Source organism: Nesoenas mayeri (assembly GCF_963082525.1).
Source record: "Nesoenas mayeri genome assembly, chromosome: 2".
Lineage (NCBI taxonomy): Eukaryota > Metazoa > Chordata > Aves > Columbiformes > Columbidae > Nesoenas > Nesoenas mayeri.
The window spans coordinates 116,625,596-116,647,743 of NC_137543.1; the positions used below are offsets into that span (position 1 = coordinate 116,625,596).

Consider the following 22,148-nt stretch of genomic DNA (forward strand, 5'->3'; position numbering starts at 1 on the left):
TTATTTGGAAAGGAAAGTCTAACATTTCCACAAAATTACAGAGCCTAAACTAATGTATCATCTTGATTATAACCACAGATACTAGAAATGTCTGGTTCAGTAGTATTTTTGATATGTAGTGTCATTTTTTTGTTATGAGGGGTAATGTTTTGTGCTTGCTTAAATCTAGACTCGTGATGTATATTGAAAGAGACAGCAGAAAGACCACACCAGGAAAAGAGCAGCAAGGCGGCAGTGAATACCTGTCAAAATGCCTGGATCTTCTCATCTATCACATTGTGCGGGAGCTGCCTGGAATTCTAGGTAAATTCAGTTGGTTAACTGAACAAATATTACCTTTGCTTACTCCCTTGAGAAACAAATATCCCCTGACCTATACAAGTGGACACCTGTATTGTCTAATTACATAAAGTTTGTATGATGTCAGCTTCATGAAGTTCTTTACTTATGTCATGATCAGATATTTTGTACTGGAATGAATTATTTCCTTTATTATTTTGTATGTGTTGAATGGTAAGCCACATCAAGTGGGCCCAAATGTACAAGAAGCTTTATCAATGTTCTAAAGAAGTTCTAAAGATATTCCAAATATCGAAAAACCTAAGAGCAAATTTGCTTTGTAAAGCACAAAGCTAGGGGGAATGCAACAGTGCATATGTGTGAGTACGTTTTAATCACCTACACTGGAAGTTATATGTTGAATATTTGCTTCAGGCAATTTTTCTGGAATTTTTCAGCCTAGATACTTCGGTTGTTCTAGGTGTCTGAAACCGATTTGCTCATGCATAAGAAAAGATGGAAAGATTTGCTCTAATACAACATAAGTGCTACCTCAGCCCGTCCCTTATATTTAGGAATAAGGACTTGAAGTTTCAGCAAAATAGCTTTTGTGCCATGGATATGCATTTGGACAACTTTGTTAATATCTACTCAAATTTCATTAGTAATTGAACCTTGCGTGCTAAAAAGCCACTTGGAACTTTGTGCTGTTCATATATGTTCAAAGAAAAATCTGCTTGGGTATAGCAGCTGAAGTCCTCTGTCATTGTAGAATCAAAGAGCAGTTTCTGTTTGAAAGGACCTTCAAGGGTCGTCTAGTCCAACCCCCCTGCAATGAGCAGGGACATCTCTGCAACTAGATCAGGTTGCTCTGAGCCCAGTCCAGCCTGGCATTGAATGTCTCCGGGGATGGGGCATCTACCACCTCTCTGGGAAATGTGTTCCAGTGTTTTACCACCCTCATTGTAAAAATTTTCTTCCTCATATCTAACCTGAATCTCCCATTTTTCAGGTTAAAACCCGTAGCACTTGTCCTGTCATAACAGGCCCAGCTCAAAAGTCTGTCCCCACCTTTCTTACAGGCCACTTCTAAGTACTGAAAGGCAGCAGTAAGGTCTCCCTGGAGCCTTTTTTTCTCCAGGCTGAACAACCCCAACTTTCTCAGCCTGTCTTCATAGGAGAGGTGTTCTGATCAGAGCTCTGATCATTTTTGTGGCCTCCTCTGGCCCCTCTCCAACAGGTCCATGTCTTTCCTCTACCGAGGGCTCCAGAGCTGGATGCAGGACTCCAGATGGGGTCTCACAAGATACAATTGGCCTTCTGGGCTGCAAGCTCACGCTGCTGGCTCTTGTCTGATCTTTCACCCACCAGTACCCCTAAGTCTTTCTCCACAGGGCTGCTCTCAATGCTCTAACTTGTCATAAAGGGATGAGGTACTGGGGAAGAGGGGACTTGCAGAAGGGACAGTGAAAGGCATCCGTGCAAATAGGACAAAACCTGCAAATTGCAGGGCATGGTTTGGACTCACTGGGCAACCAGAGAAGAAGCTGGAGTAGAAAGAAATTAGTTTGAGGGTCTGCGGATACAGTCAAGAGAAGGCAATGAAACAGGATGTGAATTTTGGCCATTTGTACAAAAGTAATAGATAAAATCTTGAAAAATGAAGGAGAAACTGTTGGTGAAATTTGAACTTAGAGTTGATATTGAATACAAGAAATATCACAGAAATTACCCTAGATGAGTAAGAACATTGGGATTGTCTTTCCTGGAAAAAGCTGTACTGTATGTTGTATGAGCAAAGATGAGATTTTTATTTTAAAAAGTTGATTAGTAGTGAGTGAAGGAAGAAAATGAAGGAAAGGAAGAGAGTTAGGGAGGAAAGGGAAGAAGGAGGAAGGGAAGTGGGAGGAGGTTGGAAAGAGGAAGCAAAGAGCAGAGGATGGTAGGAAGAAAAGGAAGGAAAGAGGAGGCAGGGAGGAGAAGGGAAGGAACTGACTGGAGGGACAGATGGAGGAGGAGAAGGGATGGAGAAAGAGAAGATGAGGGAAAGATGGAAGGAAGAAGAGAGAGAGAAGGGAGGAAGAAGAAGACAGGAAGGAAGGAAGGAAAGAAGGAAGGAAGGAAGGACGGACAAAGTATGAGCGGTGTGTCCAGTATGAATCATCATTAAAATTCTTATTAAAGCTTCTGGTGGGTGACATCTGCCACAGAATAGAGTAAGAAAGCTAAATAGGAATACTGGGGAGGAAATGCTATGAATATCCAAGAAAAGAAAGGGAGCAAAACCAGCCCTGCCGGTACGTGCTTTGTCATTAAATGATGAAACTTATTTTTTTCATGAAATTATTTTCTGGTGAGATGATACCAAATTTATTTTTTGTCTTCTCTACATTATCACTAGAATATTGAAAATGAAATGGTAGCACTGCAAAGGTCAGTAGACCTAAATGTCATGCTGCTATTCTTAAAAGAAACTTCAGTTCCTATGACAATGCAAATTTTTGCCTTGCTGCAAATACTTGATCTCATTTTTCTAACTAAATATCAAGTTCTCATGTTGGCTATATTTCAGGATTTGAATGTCTCACACTGTAAATGTTTGAGGCAGAAATTCACCTCCTGTGGTCCATATGTACTATATGCAACTAATATAGTAGGCCCTGATATTTCTTCAAGAACCTGGAAGTACCATATGTCAAACATATACTTACTATCATTATATGCATAATACATCAATTGCTTTAGCATGTATTCTGCTGGGTGTTTTTTACTACTGAGGTACAATTTCAATGCGATATTGACAACTGGTATATCAAGCATAATTTTTACACTTTGCTTTTCTTTCCAAGCCAGATTTGTGTTGTGTTTTTTATTAAGATTAAGTTATCTGTCCATATTTGTCCCCATTTATCAGAAGGCATTTTCTTTTTACTGTAGGATGGCAGAGGAACATGTTCTGCTTGAGGCAAAAGCTATGGGGTCCCAAGAAAAAAAAACAGATTTGCAAACTGAAATAGTTAAAAGCAATTTAACTGTTGATTTAGAATTAATCCTAACTGGCTTTTAAAATATGCATTCATGTAAGCTCTTTACTGATCCCGTCTTCTTCCACCAGGTGTAGCTATAAACCTAGAGAGAGAGTAGACTGTTCAGTAAATTATTTGTTGCTAGCCACAGAGGTCTTGTTGAATTACAGTATTGTGAGTAATTCAAAACAAGAATGTGTTGATGAAAAAACAATATTTTGGTTTGTGTATTTGGAGAGTTTTGAGTGATGCTTTCTTTTTCTTGAGCAGTATGTTATAGAACAAGTTGAATTTTTGAGGCCAGGCATTTTTACAACCTGCTTTATTGCCAGGCTCTGTCATTTCTGCTTATGTTGAAAACTGAACTCCATGGGAGCAGAAGAAAAGCATTGATATTATTCATCATGAATAAGCTCTGTGACTTACTCTGAAAGGAAGGGCCTTTTCTGGCATGAAAATCATATGAAATACCAAATCCTGTCCTTTGTTTAATGTCTATGTCATTTCCCTTTTACAGTCTGTGCAGCTCTTTCACTGGGGAAAAATATAGTTAGGTGTTCTTTCAAGACAGGATTTGGCTTTCAATATTTTCAGGCTATAGGGGCAGAATTTTCCTTCTTCGCATATGAGCTGTGGCTTTTTCTTGCTGCTCCTATTCTTTATCACATGCAGAAGAGGTCTCGCTTTTCTGTGACAATAGTTAATGGAACACAAATTTAGAATAATATTCCTTGATTCTTATACATCTATTCTGAAGTTTGAAGTATAATTTTCACTATTGCAATTATAATTTTACTCCCTCATTGTTGTGTCTGAGGTTTGTTATGGAGGCAACTAAGTTCTCTCGTTGACCTCCTGCTACCTTTTTTATGAGAACATGAGAATTCCTGTTGCTTTAGGTCACTTGTTAAACTTCTGTATGAGAACGTGTGTGTGCATGTCTGGTGGAGGATCTTTTGGAAGGGGTTTGAGGATGTTAGTTTTTTCTTGCAGTGGTATCATGCTGCAGGAAAAACATTCTACTTGAGCTATATCACCCAGTAATCGCAGGGAATTCAGCTCTTGGTCCCCTGGAGGCCATGAGAATTTTCCTTTGTATTTCACTGGAATTAGAATTGCATCCATAGAATTTCAAGAGTATAAGCCCATGCATATGTAGCCACCTAAAGCCAGTACGAGTCCACACCACCAAGAGGAGTAATTTAATCTTTGCTTCTACACCTGCCTTGTGTTTCTGTCCTCGCTGTTCTGCCAGAGGTCACATTTGCAAGCCTGTCCCTGTAGCCAGAGCAGGAAATTGCCCTGGCTAGGAAAGAGCTAGGAAAGAAAAGTGCTGGATCAGCCCGATATATCGTGCAGTCACATGAACACTACTTTTGGCAGGAGGAAGAAGACAGGATTGAGCAGAGGATACTGGAACAAAGATGTTTTATGTGTCATTGCTGTTGTTTAGTAAACCATTATGTTAGATCAGTCTGAAATCTGGTTTTCTGTAGGTGACATTCTCGCTGCCTTAACTAATGTCTCTGGACGTAAACACCCATCAACAGTTCAGGCCAAACAGCTGAAGATGTGCCTTCCTATGATGTCTGTAGTGCTTCATCTTGTGACATCCCAGGTAGAATTTTTTTTTTCCCAACAAATTGTTAAACAATGGACAAACTCTTACAGTTTCCCAAAATCTAATTTTTCCTGATCATGGTCAGGATGGATAAAATAGACTTTTTATTAATGTGTAGTTAAGTTGATGAGTATTCTGGCTATGTAGCAGCATTAAAGATGTAAGCCTTATTTTTATACATTGTAAGACAACTCTAATGATAGAAGCAAATACGTATTTTGTCCTCTTTTTTTATCATGGATGTGAAAACATATTTTACTTTTTCTGGTCATAATATGTGCGTTTGATGTAATTTTTTCAACTTCTGCTATTTTCAAATAGGTATTTCGTCCCCAGATAGTCACAGAGGAATTTCTTTTCAATTATGGGGCCTTACTTGTGAGTATAACCATCTAAGTTAAAAGTTGTTTACAAAATTGACATATGCATACAATTTTGGAAATTATTTTAATGTAGCAAATTTAAATTAAGTTTATAAATTGGAGAGAGAACTACATTCTGAATATAAAATTCAAGCTTTGATCATATTCAAAACTTTATATATTGTCAGACAATATCAAATTTGAATCCATTTTGCATAATGGTGTTATGATATGGCTAATTACTTCTGGAAGAGTAACTATCCATGTTACCAGGTGACAGGTAAATTCTACTTTGGAATTTTGTGTTTCACAACATTCCCACTGACATCTATAATGGGACATTTGATCATCAGCTTGTATGTTTTCGAAGTACTGTGCTATAATTGAGGCCTCTAAGACTTACTTTTCTTACTCTTAACAGTAAGAAATGATTAGGAGCAGAAACATATGTGCTTGGTATCTGGAAGAAAAAGAATAGTTATTTTCCTGTAACTGTTGTTCATTGAGATTTTTTTTTTTTGCTGCTTTGAAGTTATTTCCATCAACACTGTAATTTTCAGTAGTGTTGTCCAAAGAAATTGAGAGGGAGTTGGGACAGTCTCCCTTTCATGTTTTCAGCTGCAAACAGAAATACACAGGACATGCTCTGCCCCAAAGGCACAGCTAATAGTAGACTCCCAGTCGGGTGCACAAGGCACAGACTCTCCTATAGCAGAACACACACCCCATTCCTCTTCGTTGCTTAAAAACATCCAGATGGTGGGGTTTTTTTGGTATAAATACATCATCTTCTTGTATTTCTAATGTAAAATTAAGGAAATAAGCATTAGTAGCCGGAACAATTTTTGCACCACCTATATCGATTTTTCCGAATTGGTCATAAGACTATGATTAGGTGTGAAATTGTCAGAAATGAGCAAACCAAATTTACTCTCTTCCAAAACAAGTTAATTAGATAATGACTAGTCATTTTCTTCAAATGATCAGGAAGATAAAATAACTGTTTGGTTTTTTTTTTTTAACAGAAGGAGTTGGTTTTTATGAGATAAATTTAAATTATGAAATATTTACTTAGTTTCTAACTGTGTTTTCCATTAGAGAAGAATCCTTCAAATGTTTCATATATATTGAGAAAAAGATAGCCCATGTGGACACTTAGGCCAATTTAAGATATAATGACAAAAAATGGTGACTGATTTCAGTGATTTTTAATAGAAGATTATGCATTTTTGTATGTTCTCCAATGTGTAACTGTGTCCGTAGTGTGTATGGTGTGCAGGGAGATCAAACCCATGGTACAACTAAACAAAAATTGCATTGCTTGGAGGGTCTTTGTCTTCTTCATGAGTTATTTTAACATAGCCATACGCAAGGCAGTTCAAAGTCTTCTAAGAAATTACAGTTTTCCGTTAACAATAAAGATATTTAATTATAGTCTATTTAGCTGGAAATGTTATCACTCCTGACACTAGTCAGAGTGATAGTCCTTACTGTACTCTAAGTAAGTATCCAGCAGCATTACAGTCTTGCAAAGTTATGTTGTAACAGTTCATTAATGCTTTCAGTCCTTAATATCTTAATTATTATGACAGTGTTTTGTGATATAGGTACATTAACATTTTGTATTTGCACAGTCCCTTAAAGAATGTCATGTGGTAATTATTCAGTCATTATGCTTCTTGGCTTTTGTTTCTAAAGTGTTTTAACATACATGCCTCTTCTTCTGTAGAATTTTATCAAATCAATAGATTCAGGAGAAACAAACTTGGATGGAGCAATAGGTAAGGTTAACCTATGTTATTGCTGTAATGTTATAAGCAGGCATTATAACTGTTGCGTTTTACAAAGAAATACAATTATTTTTACTAATAGGGCAAGCTGCATCAGAAGAATTGATTAAGACTACTTTATCAACCTTTGAAGCAATAACACAGCATCCTGTCTTGTTGACAATCTATCGCTTGACCGTAAGTCTGGCAACAAATTAAATAATTGCAGGCTAATTGGCCTGATTCTATTGATAATAGAATGTTTTAAAGTTTTATAAACTGTTTAAATGATGGCTTAAAATGTATTGTGGTTCTATTTGACAGGAAAAATCCTTATTGTTTATAGAGATATTTAGTTTTCAAAGCAGCAGCAACACATTTAGACTCTTGTTTACTGTATTTAGTTGAAAGGTTACAGGGAGAAAGAGAAGGGCTTAAAGTTTAGAAATAACAGTTCTTAAAATGATTTTCATGTGATTATAACACTTGATTCTGTAAGTCTTTCTTCAGCCTCCGAGCTAGTGTGTTGCTATATATTAGTTAAAATTTCACCACTTCATTTGTCATTATGCTTTTCATGTAGCTTGGAAAGACCACCTCTGAGGGCTGGCAATCCCATTCCATCAGTATGTTTTCTGAAGAGATCATCATCAAGAGTACTAGTTTATAGGAGTTATGGTGGGGTTTTTATTTAACAGGTTGCTGATGAAAAATTGCATTACAATTACCAAACCCACACACTGTAAGCTTCTTACATCACTAAAGATTTGTTTTCTTTGAAGTCCTTTGTTAAATGATTTACTTGGAGCTAAACTAGCTGAAACCAGAAAGGTTACGTTGTGAAATAGTGGTCAGTAAATCAGTAGGCTGGAATGTTTGAATCAGTGATTGACAGATCATTGTAACCTGTACCAGTGCATTATTGTGCCTGAATTCCTACCAAAAGTGTAACCTGTCATACATGCTGGGGTGACCGTTTCATTCAAACTGAAATGTATATGTTTATATTGGAATTAGGTTAAGGGCACATACAATATAGCACTTAAATCAAGAAAGGCATTGGCAAATTGATAAATTCGTAAGAATGAGTGATCTTAGGGATTGTGCTGGATAAGAATGGGTGGTGTTAGAAATTGTTTTTAAAAGTTGTATCTTACTTGGTGTGTGTGACAGTTGAGTATTTAGATGATAAATCCTTAGTAAGTGAAAATATTAAAATAAATAAAAAATATAAATAGGAATTCAAATAGTTTAATGTTTATTTTCACTAATGCTCACAAAAGAGTGCTATTCAAGAAAAAGGTCCTTGTGCACAAAAATCTAACCAATTAATAGTCAGAAGGAAAATAGTACAGAACTAAACAGTTCAATTCACTTTAATATGGCAAATGATATTCTGGAAAAGAAATACGAATGTAGGTGAATAGCTATTGGCATTTCCTTACATGCCTGTCAGCCTGTAAGTCATTGTATTATGACTGTATCATTCTAGAATCACCTCAGTTTTAAAAAGTAAATGTTTTAATTTTGTGTGTTATCAGCATGTCTTATATTGACAGGAATATGTTCCATTTTTTAGGGAGGTCCACCAACATTTACTGAAATTGCAACACCTTGTGCCAGCACATTAAATAAAAATTCCCCCAGCTGTTTAAACTTTAATGATCTTGGTTTTTTTCCCTGAAAAAATAGCACCAAGGAGACAGCTCCCCTTCACAGCCCTTTTTCCCTTGCTCCTATCCCCAAATTCAGCAGAACATTATATGGAAGCCAGGGATTGACTATCCCACTCTCTTTTAAGCAACCCCTGGCTACCAGTAGTCGAGTTTTATTCAAGTATCTAAAATTCTGGGGAACAGTTTACATCTTCAGATATGTTGAAAGTTTTAGGTGTTTATTTAAAATCAATCTGAAACTGCTTTTTTAAAAATTATTTTATTTATTATTTTTTTTTAGAAAATAAAATCTATTACTTCACTTGCTCATTTTCATAAGTAACAGTTCTTCCTAATTATAAAAGAGACCTCCTGACACTCTGCAAATAGCCATTCACATACAAAATAAAGTGGAGAAATTACCTTGTATTTGGTATGTTAATTTCAAGAAATTGTCCACTCTAATTAATAATTTCTAACCACATCTGCCACTAGTGGTACAAACAGTAATTAGTTTAATACTATTTACGAAGTCTAGTGTGCTAATTATACTTGAATGTACAGCATACATTACTTTAGCGGAAAGTGGTACTTCATCTTCTATGATGCATACAGAATATTTTTAGAATTGCTGTTACTCAAGGGATATCTTCTAATTGCTGCTCGCTGAGCATGACTAGAATCTATGAATATAAATGTCAGCACCCAGCAGAACTCAGTGCTTTTTTAAAAAGTTGAAGCAAGACATGTTCAACCTTCCAGATCAATATTTAAGTATAACACTGGTTAATAGGAAATTCTCTTACTGGGGAGAAATGTGTATCATAGGCTGGTCTCTGAAGCCTGGATTGCTCATTTAGATAAAGTTGGTTACAAACAGCATTTTGTGGAGGGGCCATGGGCAATGCCAAAACCTTCTTGAGAGGATGTATTTTTTCCATTACAACTGTGACATTGCTTTGAAGTTTCTAATCAGAAATTAAATGCATTTCTAATAAAGCTTAATGAATTTAATAAAAAGTGAGGCTGTATTAATCAAGCAGAACCACTAAGATTTTCAGTTCAGTTCTATTTTTATTTTAACTGCAATGGAAATTGTCTAAGTTAATAGGAATTTAAGAGCAACATTTCAGGTTCTTTTCCACTTTGAGAAGTAAATAATTGCTTATTCTGGGTTTTGGTTCATGTTTGATTTGCCTTTATATTTGTACCTTGAACAAAGAAAATTGAATGATTTGATTTTTCTATTATCAAATTTCTGATTATCATCAACCTGAAGCTGGTTATTGAGGAGATTCATTTCCATGGGCACTGATTGTATTATATATTGCTAAGTATGATAAAGTTAAGGGAAATTAATTGAAAGTGCTCAAACAAAAGCCAGTAGTGAGCGGTAATTTAATTTTGTGTGCAACTGTGTACTTTTTACAAGATACAAAGTAAAAGCTAACAGTAAGCATTACTCAGCAAGTTTTGACAAACCTGTAGATTTTCAAGTGTGCAAATACGATGATGAAGGCCATCAGGAAGAGTCTCTATAGGCTTGAGTGGAATATAAACCCCAGTGTCTTAAACTGACACAAGTCCAACTGCCTGTTACCATCATATACCTAAAATGGAAATATATATATATATATAAAAGGTTTAGATATAATTAGCTGCAATAACTCTGTGCTGATTGTATCCTTTGCATTTTTCTTTTCTCTGTTAGATATATTTATTTGCCTGAAAAAAAAGGACATACGCTAATTCAGAGCACTTTGAGCAGTGCTAAGGTTCGTGATGACAGGCAGTTCCCCAAAATGATCTGTATACTGCACAGATGATATTTTACCCGAAGCATGAAGGTTCTTTTCCAGTTGAGGCAAAAGTTTTAAGCAGTGATTCTCCTCCTCAAGGTTTTAAAACACATTTTTAAAAATCAGACTGAAATAAAAACACCCTGAACATGAGTTTCTTGATGGGAAATCAAGGGAAAAGCAGTATGACATGGAAATCTGTTTGACAGTATGAGAGCTGTTATTTTCACCAAAGATGACAACAGAAGGGCTAGAAACTTCTGCAAGTACATTTTTCTTCTCATCTTAGTCTTTTCTTGATTCAGCATCAGTGATGTTCTTCATCCACAGGCTATTCTGATCTAACCACTGACACCTTAATTTTGTCAGTGTAAGATGTGACTATATGTATAAAACCTATTGTACAACTTTTCTTCAATCACTTTCCCTTTTCAAGTAAATTGAAATTCTACACCCCATGTAGCTTTCTGATCATTAAGCTAATCCCCATGACATGAGATATCTTTGTGAAACCAGTTCTATCCTAATAGATGTATTGAGTCAGTCAGTGAGTGCTGTCTCTTCCCAGAAGTAAGGAAGAAAAACCTCAATGAAGATTCTGAAGTTGTGAAGACTTTTCCAAAAAAATTACAGAAATGTCATCCTTCTCCCTGATTCATTCTAACATGCATTAGATTATTTTCTCTATTACTTTCTGAGAGATTACTGACAATATTAAAACACTGAGGAGCATGCTGTGCCTCCAGCAAATGCTTTAAGAAATTTGAAGGCAGCAGGGTCTTAATTTGATGGTCACTTTCAGCAATAACTTTGAATGTGGAATTTTAATGAGGATGAATGTCAAGGTGATGTTGGAGGTTGTGGATCTTACATGAAACTGTAAAAAAGGAGTTTGGGAGCTGATGGTCTTTGCTTTGGAACACTCTACTTTGAAAAGTGGATATGGAAAAGATATTTGTCAGTAGTTGTAGAGTCAAACATATCCACACTGAAAGGAACCAGATACCTTTAGGAAAATCTCTGGAAGTAAAGTAATGGGTTTAGTCACTTGCAAGTTTAGATATAATAGCTACATGGAATGGATAGAGTAGTTTCATTATGTAAGTTTAATTCCTGAATCTGATTTTTCACTTGAGAACAGCATGGTTCACAAATGCTACTGGACCAGGCTTTAAGCCTCTTACTTTTTCTGTCTACCCAGTTTAATACCAAATGTCAAGACTTCGGCCTTAAGCACTGATTTGAAGAGCTCTGAAACTCAGTTTTAATCAAGGAAGAGATTTTTTTAGGTTGATTATGTTAACCATATTGAGGTAAGTTCTGTGGCCTTGAGAAGAAGGTTAAGCTATCCATATAAACATAGGTAAAGTTGTCAGGGATAATGGATAGGTTTGTTTGTATGCTAGTTCATTAATACATGATGGTTGCATGTATATGTTGAATAGTTGAATTCATCATTGCTGACTAGCACAAGTGAATGGAAGTTTAGTTCTCTGTCATCATTCTTAGGGGGTACCTCCTGCTAAATATGGATTTTAGTGTATTGGATCCTTCCAATGTGAGCCCTTGCAGTGTTATAACTGCTTTTTTAGTGGATACTTGTGGAGCTTGGATTTTGTTTGGTAAGGGCAAGTAAAGCCGAGGCAATGTTTGTTCGTTTTTAACAAAGCAGGAACATATATTTAGGGTGCAGGTCTTGTGTCTGACATCTCTTGACCAGTGGAGACAAGCAGAGAAGGACTGAAATTATAGTTTTCTCTTTCAAGCCTCCTAGTAGTTGGTGAATACCTAACTAGTGTGATACTGTGGCTTGTCTCTCTTTCTCTTTCGAGGTTTGAAGTCACATACAGACTTTGCAAAAGAATTTCTATAAAAATTGTGCCTTGTTTTCAAAAGATCTGTTTTTTAAGTGATTAAATAATGTAGAAAAGTGAGTACAGCTTTTGCTGGGTGATCATACCTCAGTGGTAGAGTTTTCCTTGCAGAAATCCATGAACATTATAGAGACAGATGTTTTGGTTCTGCATACTGTGCTTGGATTTCCAAAAAGTTCTTGACAAAGTCATGACCAAAGATTCTTCAAATCCATCAGTGGCCCCTCCCTCTTGCCTCTGACAGATTAACTTCTTCTAACTAGTTAAAATTTACTAAGTAGAGAATAGAGATCAGATTTTAAAAATTTAGGTATATTAAAAATGGTGCCTTACGCAGATCTGGCTTACAATGTGTACTAGTTATAACTAATCCAGAAAAGAGAATGAATGAGCTGACAGAAGTGAATGATAACACTAAGTTATTCACACTAGTGAAAATTAAAACTGGCAGAAGAGTTGCAGAAGATTTCAAGATATTGAGTTAAAGGACAGGAAAATGACATGCAATTCAATACTAATAAATGTCAAGCGACGCACAGGAGGAACATCATTCCAACTATGTATATGCAGTGTCATGCTCTGAACTACTTGTAAATGTTCTGGAGATCTTTTAGCATCGTTTTTCTATGAGAATGATAGCTTTATACTCAGCAGGAATCAGAAAGACAACTATATTATTAGAAATGACTGGTAAAAGATTAGACAAAAAAGCAGAAAACATCAGTATGCCATGGTGAGTCCACACTGCCCTCAGGCCTTGAATACTGAATGCAGCTGTGGTCATTCACACTCCAAGGGAATGAAGCTTAAGAAGAAAAAGTACAGCTCAATGATGCGAGGAGGGACTAAGTAGATAAGAACTTCAGCTCGGAAACAAAAGAATTGAGAATATAAAATTATGAATGGCACGGGAAAGATGAATTGGAAATAATTATTCATGATTTTCATAAAATGAAAGTAAATGAGTATCAAGCTAGCTGCTTTAAAATAAACAAGGAAGTGCCTTTACATAAGGCATAACTGAAGTGTGGAATTCAGTGCTGTAGGAATTTCACATGCTAAAAGTAGAAATACTTTTAGGGTAGGGTTGGACTACTATATGGGAGTAGAGTCTAGTAAGCATCATTAAATGCAAAAATACAGATACAACACCAGCTTAGGAAGTTTCTTAACTCAAGATTACCTTACTAGAAACCAGAGTTGTGCTTTATGCTTGGTCTATTTCTCCTACTCCTTTTCTGCTTCTTTCCAATTGTCAGAAATGGGATTACCAGGTCTGAGCTACATTTTTCTTTGGTTCTATATTTATGTATTATAGCTGGGAGATGTGAATGTACTGTATATGGAAGTTTCTAGTATTTCATTGCTATTTTGGGTACTGATAACAGCACAGTTGTGGCAGCATAGACTTTGAATGCCGTCATTACAGAATTATACAATGGTGGCTTTGTGCAGATAGGGATTTATCAAGAAATGGATATCAGGCTATTTAGGAGGTGGTAGAAACCTAGATAAAGTTATGATCATAATATAGTCTGTTTAGGCTTAAAGAAGAATATTTTCCACCTTTTTAATGTAACCAGTCTTAGTGTTAAAGAATGAAACAAGAAAAAATATCTGACTACTTTCATGCATATATGGAGATTTGATTCCATGTAGATGTCAGTAGTCATTTAAAAGTAGAAAAAATGAATCCTTGTTTGAGTATTCTTCTATTTCTTTCAAGCCCTCTAGAAAATGCCAAAATACTAATAACATGCTTCTGTATACATAACTTACAGAAACTTGTGCAGTTCACTGGTGAATTTATTAAAAATACTTTATGTACAATTACACATCAGCGTATTTCTCCTCACTAATTACTTGTTTAGTTCATATCTTGTTTACAAATTCATGTACACATTATTAAAAAACAGTGACCCAAATCGCAGGGAGAGAAGATGAGGGTTGCAGAGTTAGGAAGTATCTGATTTAAGGTTCATGTGCAATTTAATACTAGCTTCTCCCATCAGCATGTGCCTTCTGATATGCTCTTGCATCACAAAACAATTTTCCATAGGATTAGTGTTTCATTTAGTTGGTCTCCTCACACCAAACTGACATGAGTCTAACACCTGCTGTGGAGAATTCAATTCTAAACAGTTTGCCGAATCTGAGGTTCATGTTAGAAAAAGTCCAGAAAACCTATTGCAATTCTTTAAGACCTAAGGAATGACAACGACAGTTTAAAATATATTTATCTTAGAAAGATTTATGACTGGCTTCACTGCATTTGGTAATGTGAAAAGACTACTGTTAAAACTAGATGAAAGTGAAAAAAGATTTCAAGTTTTAGAAATTGAATTTGCATCATACTCCTGCATACTGCCATCCTAATTGGTATTGGTCTGAGTCAATGCTGCTGCTGAGTGATTCGTGACATTCTGAGTCCCTACATTCCTTCAGACAGTAGGGAGATGCTTGTTTGCCTCTTCTCTCACCTTTACCACTTAAATGTGCCTCTTACTTCGAGAAGCGTTGCAGTAGGTTGAATTGATCTGGGTTTTTTTTTTGGAGTAAAAGACTTTAAGTACATACACCTTTTTATTCTACCTCACAGGTATGACTGATAAATTACCATTTGAAGAACAGTTTAGAAACCTGCACTAATGGAGTTTTTGGAGAGCAATGTAGTATTTTTGTTTATCTTATTGCATATTAACTGAAAATACCATGAAATATTTCAAAATTATGAAGTGTTACAAAAGCCACTACATCTCTGATATATAGCATTATCTATAGACATGTAAAGGCTATTTATACGTGTAAGAGTAGTTCAACTTCCATAGCTCAAGCAGAGTCCTTTACCTCTTTTATTGAAAGTATGCAACAAAGGCATCTTTTGGGAGTTTTATTTAGAAATGAAAAAAGGTAGACAAAATGAATCCCTTAATGTCAGAGATTCATTTATCAGAGGCCACCAACTAGCAATGAAATTGTTGTTCATTGTAGTTATTGGTGACTAACTTCATTTAGTGACCTCTTTTCATGTATACTTTCATCTTCTACTGATATTTCTTGATAGTAGCTGCATAAATCTAGAGAAATCTAGTATTAATCACTAAAAGAAATCAAAACAAATTAGAAGGAATTAAAGAATTAAAAGGAATGATAGGGCAGTCTTGTTACAACAAATCTTGTCCATGGTATAGTGAGAACCTACACAGTAATTTTATTTGTATAAATAAATCCAAGGAAAAGCTCTGTATCCCTGATGCATACTTAAAAATTGCAGGGCTGTCCATCAATCTACTCCCTAAAAACCAAATCATGTCCTGTGTGAATAATCATATTTTACCAATGACTTAAGACTTAGCAATTCATTCTCTTCTAGAGAATTCTAATAATACACTATTTTTGTAAAATTATATATATAAAACTGAGTTATGGCCTGGTTTCCCATAAGTTGATTTCAGATGGAACTAAGCTGACTAGTCCTGTGACAGAGGATTAATCTGTAACAATGCACCCATGGACAATAAAGAGTTGACTAGATTATTTTTTTTCATATTTCGAATCTTAAAACTGTAAATTTCAATTTTAATTGAAGGCTGTGCATTACCAGAATGGAATAAGTTTAAATTTTTTCAAGACTCTCTTGATATTAGAAGTAGTACATCTTTCCTGACATATTTTAGTTCTATGCAGGTTTATTTTAGAAGGATGTTTAATCTGAACTCTATTCGAAGATTAGTTTATGGATTAAAGCATCAGGATTAATAGATATTCTAATACGCTTCTTTCTTAATATCTTACATCTGCCCTGAATTCTGTATTTTAAATTAAAATTCATTCTCAATGAATTATACCAGAATTACTGTTGTTTTCTATGTAAAAGTACCTTACTATCTGTAACTCTGTGACAGCTTACCAGAGAAAAGTGAACTTGGCAGCTTTATAAGTGTGATTATGGATTAATTTCCATGGTTATTCATCTCTTTGGTTAAGGTCTCTAGCAGTGGAATAAACAGAGATGATAATGTATCTCTGTTCTATTTTTCCCCTATGAGTAATCTAAGCCAGATCTTTCTAATTCTTGGGTTTAGGTTGAAGACTGTATCCTCCCACCACTAGTTTCTTTGGTCTGCAGTCAGAATGGTAAGTATATGGCCACATCAAGTACAGTTTCCGTGAATTCCACATTTTGTTTTAATTAGACTTCGGTGTGGTCACATTCTTGGCACCTTTGTTTTCAAGTGGAATGGAGACTCTTCAGCTTGCGGTTGCTCTCAGAAACCACATCGCTGCTTTTAAGCCACGAGGTCATGGCTGAGGAGAAAGAGGAGAGCCGCCACTCAAACAGCAAGCTTCTGTCTCTCATTAGAGATTCATTGCTGCCTCAGTAAGTACAACATTACTCCTGCAATGGGGAATAACTCAATACTCAATCCGTTATGACAGAGTATATGTTTTAACTACCTGTTTTGTGTTAAAGTGGCAAAATAAAAAGAGGAATAGCAATTAACTCTTGCCAGAATTCTTTGCCCAATATCTCTCTTTCAGGTTTATTTAGTGCTTTGTCATATACAAGACAAATGCAACTTTTGTGCCACAGTTATTTCTGATGCTGTGCCTGTGGCTGCTCTTGGAGAAAAACAAGTTTCTCCTGGCTTTTGGGCTGTGATTTAAGTGCTCATTTTCTACTAATAAAGTTAGAACATTCTAGGAGCAACATCTTTTTGTCTATTTTGGATATTGTGCCCTCATGTAAGATGATCTTTAATCGTATGGAATAGCCTATAACTATTAAAAAAGGAGTAATACAGAATGAATTAGTCCCCCATGATCCACTCAGGGGTCATCACTTCTAAATTGCTGTCCTTTCCTGCTGCCCCAGGCAGCAGAAAAACCCTACAGCAGACTAAATGAAACTACAGCCTGTGTATCAGATGTGGCCTCCAACTTCATCTATATGGTTTATGGTCAAATGAGGCCTGTTAGTTCAAAATTACTTGCAGGTGAGCTTAAAGGCAGCTCTCCATGTTATGCACATGCATACTGTGAGGTGATAACATCTGTGAGTAGGAGGAAGGAAAGCACGGACACCAGATGAGTACAGATGATGAGTCATTATTTATCTTTTACATTATTCTAATAATGTTACAGTATATTTTAATATGTCATTCTCAGAAGTTAATAATTGTAAATATTTAGCTGCCCTAAGTGAGAAAATTGTTCCTCACCCCTACGTTATGTAAGTGGCAGAGGGTGGAGGAATGGATGCTGGACTATGAACAGAAGCACAGTGCCTTCCCCAAACATGAGACTGTCGCTTGCTAATTGACTGATGTTCTTACAGTTTGCAGACCAAAGTTCTGTCAACGCAAGATGTATAATCTTTTCTCTGTGAGAATGGGAAAGAAGTCTTAGAGCTCTATAGTGAAGCTTTTTCACACCTTTATTCACTTTATTTTTTTTTCCCTGGGAAATATAGAATTTATCAATATGAATTAAAATGGAAACTGGCAATATTATTTTAAAAATAGAGTATATGCATTACTAAAGCTGTCAGATTATTTTCTTTAGTAAAGTAGTATCTAAATCTTCTAGTGATTCAGAAAGAGTTAACTAGTTTCTGCATATTTAATACATTACTTGAACCTGTGGTTTGAGCCCATCAGTAGTAAATATGTTCACCTGTGACAAGCAAATAATCAGTGCAAGAAGGCAGAGAGGAAACCAAAAGCAGAGGAGGAGTGGAGGATTTTCTACAGTAAAATCAAACTCAGTTTTTACTTGAAAGCCTAAAAGTGCAATCTGGAGAAGATTTTAAAATAAACTAAGTAAAGGCTAATGTGGCTGATTTGGATGTCAAAAAAAGACATGAAAGGTAAGTTTTGCTCAGCAGTGTTCTAAGTATGGATAAGAACATAATGATGGAAGTAGGAATGAATCCTCATATGCTCTCTACAAAAGAAGCTTTATCTGAATGCAAAGGGGTCTGGCCTAAATCTAAAGAGAAGTGAGGTTTAAGATTCAGTGTAACCTAGTCATAAAGATAATGTAAAGCTCTGTCCCAAGAAGAAGAGCTCTTGAAACTCTGAGATAGAAAGTGAAGAGACAAGTAGCTTGTATTTGGAGGCTGAAGAGGTGTTTGCTGGTGTTATTCAGTCTTTCTGTTGTTGGATAAAGGATGGGTCAGGGTGTGACTCAGCTGGCGGATAGTCAGAAGAGGAGAGCAGGCACACATGGGCGGTCTGTGTGTGGAAGTGGTTATTTCAAACCCTTTTGATTCTACTTTTTGAGAGCTGAGAGCTGTTGAGTATGGAAGGGAGGGACATCTGGGTTTAAAATGTGGTGTTCTTTGTAGCAAATGCAAATAGTTCATTATGTTTGGTAGGAATACATATTGCTTGCATGAAGGGCTTCCAGGACCAGTGTCTACTAATATATAGTGTTTTCTTCTTTTGTGAAGAAAGGGACTTTTTAATCACCAATGAGAAATAATTTTCTTTAAAGAACTGGAATCTGTTATTTGCAAAGGAGATACTTCAGTCACTGAAGACATGAAGCCAATTGGTTAGTTGTGTAGATTCTCTAGTGTGGTTTGCAACTCTATGGCAGCACATTCAAGCTAGTGCGTAGTAGCTATGACACACTGCCCATAGGCTGTGTGCTTTTGTGGGAATGTTAGCCCCCCGGGAAGGATCAAGAATGGAGAGCTGGTGTGCATCACCCTCCTTTTCTTAGTTGTCCAGATCAGAGACTTGGCTGCAAAGCACTTCATCTCCTCCTAGATTTCCCTCTTGTGTAAACTGGGGTACTGAGGTGTGGTGCCTGAGGAGAGGGGCGTCTTCCTTCCAGTGAAGAACTGGCGCTCAGTAGGGTACATGCCAACACCCGGGTGGTGGGAAGTGATCCAGATTGCTCAGTTCAGGCAGCACTAAGGATCTCTAGATGTAAAGTAAAATTCTTGGTGATTTACTTGATTCCATTCCCTCCTTCAGAACACAAAATAAAAAAAAAGTAGTGGAAACATTTTGTTGCACAAAACATGATAACCTACCACATTTTCCTACAAATCATCCCTTCATTTGTACTTGATTAATTCTTTATGGTTTTTCTTTTACAAATGAAGAGATTTATGCTTCCAATTCTATTACTTCCACATGTTTAGAACAGCACTATTTGTAAATAAAAGATGGTGTTTTGACATGGGTAAGTCTGGGGTTTTTGTGCTTACATCTTTCTCTCTTCTATCATTGTATGTCTATTGCCCTCCAGATATATTTTGATTTAAATAAAATAAAAATAAACTCTGTGTTGGGTGAGCATTACTGCAATGTTAGCAGCAACAGCAAGGTCTGTTTTGGTTTTCAGCAATCTGTTTTCCCTTACCAAGATTTCCATAAGGTGATATTTTGAATTTTTTCATGGGTTTTTTTCAGGTAGTTATATCTTCACTGCTATAACTCTTGATAAAAATTGCTTTAAAGTATATTTTTCTTTTTCTGTTCCATATTACTTGGATAATGGACGTATGTTGTCGTTAAAGCAATGTGATGGGTTTTTTTTTTTTTTCCAAAAATTTGAAATAAATCATAAAGCACAATGTGATTGTTCTGTAAGTAAACTATTTCATTTTGAGAAAAATCATTACCTAAACAAAATATAACATTTAATTATATATAAGTTGGTTGATGTTCTTACTGAGCACCTAGTAAATCTTCTGCCTAATATTCTGAGGTTCAGTTTCTACTAGTCACTTGAAGATTAGATTTTTATATATAAAATATATAATGTAGATTAATAAATAAATCACATTCATATAGTAAAAATGCATGTTTTATAAGTATATATTGTATGCATTTAAAAATACACGATTATAAAATATGTATCAACATATATGTTTAGAAAACATACATTAATATAATTTGTATCTCTCTCTAGAAAATTGTGTTCTTTTATTAACGCTTCTTTTAAAGTTAATCTGCTGCTTTTAAAATAGTGTTTCTAAGTAAGTCTTGTTTATTGTTTTGTATAGTTGCAAACAGCATTACATTTCCATTGTGGTTATTATGAATTTTGGAAATGGGAAATAATGCATTTTTTAATATCAACTTCTTAACACGTCTTGTCTTTTTTCACTTTTGCTACTCCTTTTCCCCCCTTTCCTTTCAGGTATGAGCACATTCTGATGGCTCCAGACCCCGTCCCACTGTATGCTCTGAAACTGTTGGTGGCCCTGACTGAACACAGTCCTGCTTCTGTGAGGTGATACAACTGCTCATTCTCTGTTCTTCTGGATTTTTTTTCTGTTTTAATTAATTTTTTTCCATTAGAAATTAATAGTAACTTAAATTGCACTATCATACTACTTAAGGTATTTAAGATATTTAGAAAATGTGATTAAGATATTTAGAAAAACCTAGAGAACACAATCTTACATCTTTTGTGCCAGTTTTATATGATCCTGGTAATTTTAATATGGATTTAGCCAGTGAAACACTAGAGACAGAATCATGTAGAATTTTAACTTTAAAATTATAATTAAAAACTTTAAGGAATTAATAGCAAAACATTATCAAAACTGTTGTCCAGCTAAGCATAATTGTACTAGGACAAAGGTGATGTGTTTGTAAAAGACTTAGACCAGTCATTTCACTTTAAAGCTTTTCAGTTTTCCTGCAAAAATAGCTACCCTTTTAAGTTCCTAAATATGGGTTTTAATCTTTAATGTAGGTACACTCACTATGTTTAAAAGTATATCAATATCTCTTCTTGTTCCAAAGTTTAGGCTGTGATTGACCTTAAAAAAAAAACAAAAAACAAAAAACAAACAAACAAACAAACATAGAACTTAAACTGCATTTGTTGATAATAATAAGGAAGCATCTCTGTCACATACCTGTGCACACACAGGTATGTGCCCAGAAAATTGGATTGTTCTTGCACTGACCATTATCTGTTTGTGGTGTCTGATAGTGTTATGGCTAAGGAGTTGCTGTGTACCATAGTGCCATGCTTTGATTGAAATGAGCACAAGAAAAAAAGAAAGGGAAGGAAATATAACTTGTTTACCTACTGTTTTTATTACAAAAGATGAAAACATGCCCTTTTAATCTTTTATGATGCTACTGTGAGCAGTACTTTAACATACGATGTAGACTAACAATGAGCTAGAAATAGAGTGGCTTGAGATTTTAAATGGTTTCAATATGGCAAATCTACTGAATTGTATTTTTATTGTATAGAAGCTGTTTATGCTACTGCAGGATTTTATGTATTATACAAACAAGTAGTACAGCTTTATATTTTTTAGAATTAACCTACAGATATTCTAGTACTTTAAGAGTTATAGGAAATATTAGTGTAACTAGAATGCTGGATATTATAGCAGCACTTTTCCTCTGCCTAATGAATTGTCTTTGAAGAATTGCATGTAGTTGCACTTATGCTCAATGTAGGTAGGTTGTGGATGCCCACTCATCCTCATGGTCTTCTACAGCGGACAGCAATTCTTTTCTTAATGTTGTTAAAAGGCAGCTGTGGATATGCAATGAACTATTAATATTTTTAAATACCAATGTGTTTGGTACTGTTATTTAAGGATGGGCTACTAGATTCCAGATACTAACGCATTGTTCTGTTTCTCACAAGTCTTACTAATCCTCATCTTCTACTTTCAGTAAATAATGTTTGGCTAGATTTTTGAAGGAGCAGAATTTATTCAGTTCTCTTGGTCTTTATTCTTCCTGACTCTTTGACTTTCCAATAACTTTAG

The 22,148-nt window shown here is 35.5% G+C and overlaps 1 protein-coding gene across 1 annotated transcript in view; it reads left to right on the forward strand.

The window, feature by feature from the left end:
• Positions 1 to 22,148, forward strand: part of ULK4 (unc-51 like kinase 4) — a gene marked incomplete at both ends in the record, with an annotated part of 236,773 nt that overhangs the window by 74,147 nt on the left and 140,478 nt on the right. The window contains 8 exons of the mRNA XM_080338597.1: positions 170 to 303; positions 4,802 to 4,923; positions 5,248 to 5,304; positions 7,018 to 7,069; positions 7,161 to 7,255; positions 16,471 to 16,522; positions 16,622 to 16,766; positions 20,546 to 20,638. Of these exons, the coding sequence (XP_080194723.1) occupies positions 170 to 303; positions 4,802 to 4,923; positions 5,248 to 5,304; positions 7,018 to 7,069; positions 7,161 to 7,255; positions 16,471 to 16,522; positions 16,622 to 16,766; positions 20,546 to 20,638 (750 nt within the window). The remainder of the gene's footprint in view (positions 1 to 169; positions 304 to 4,801; positions 4,924 to 5,247; positions 5,305 to 7,017; positions 7,070 to 7,160; positions 7,256 to 16,470; positions 16,523 to 16,621; positions 16,767 to 20,545; positions 20,639 to 22,148) is intronic.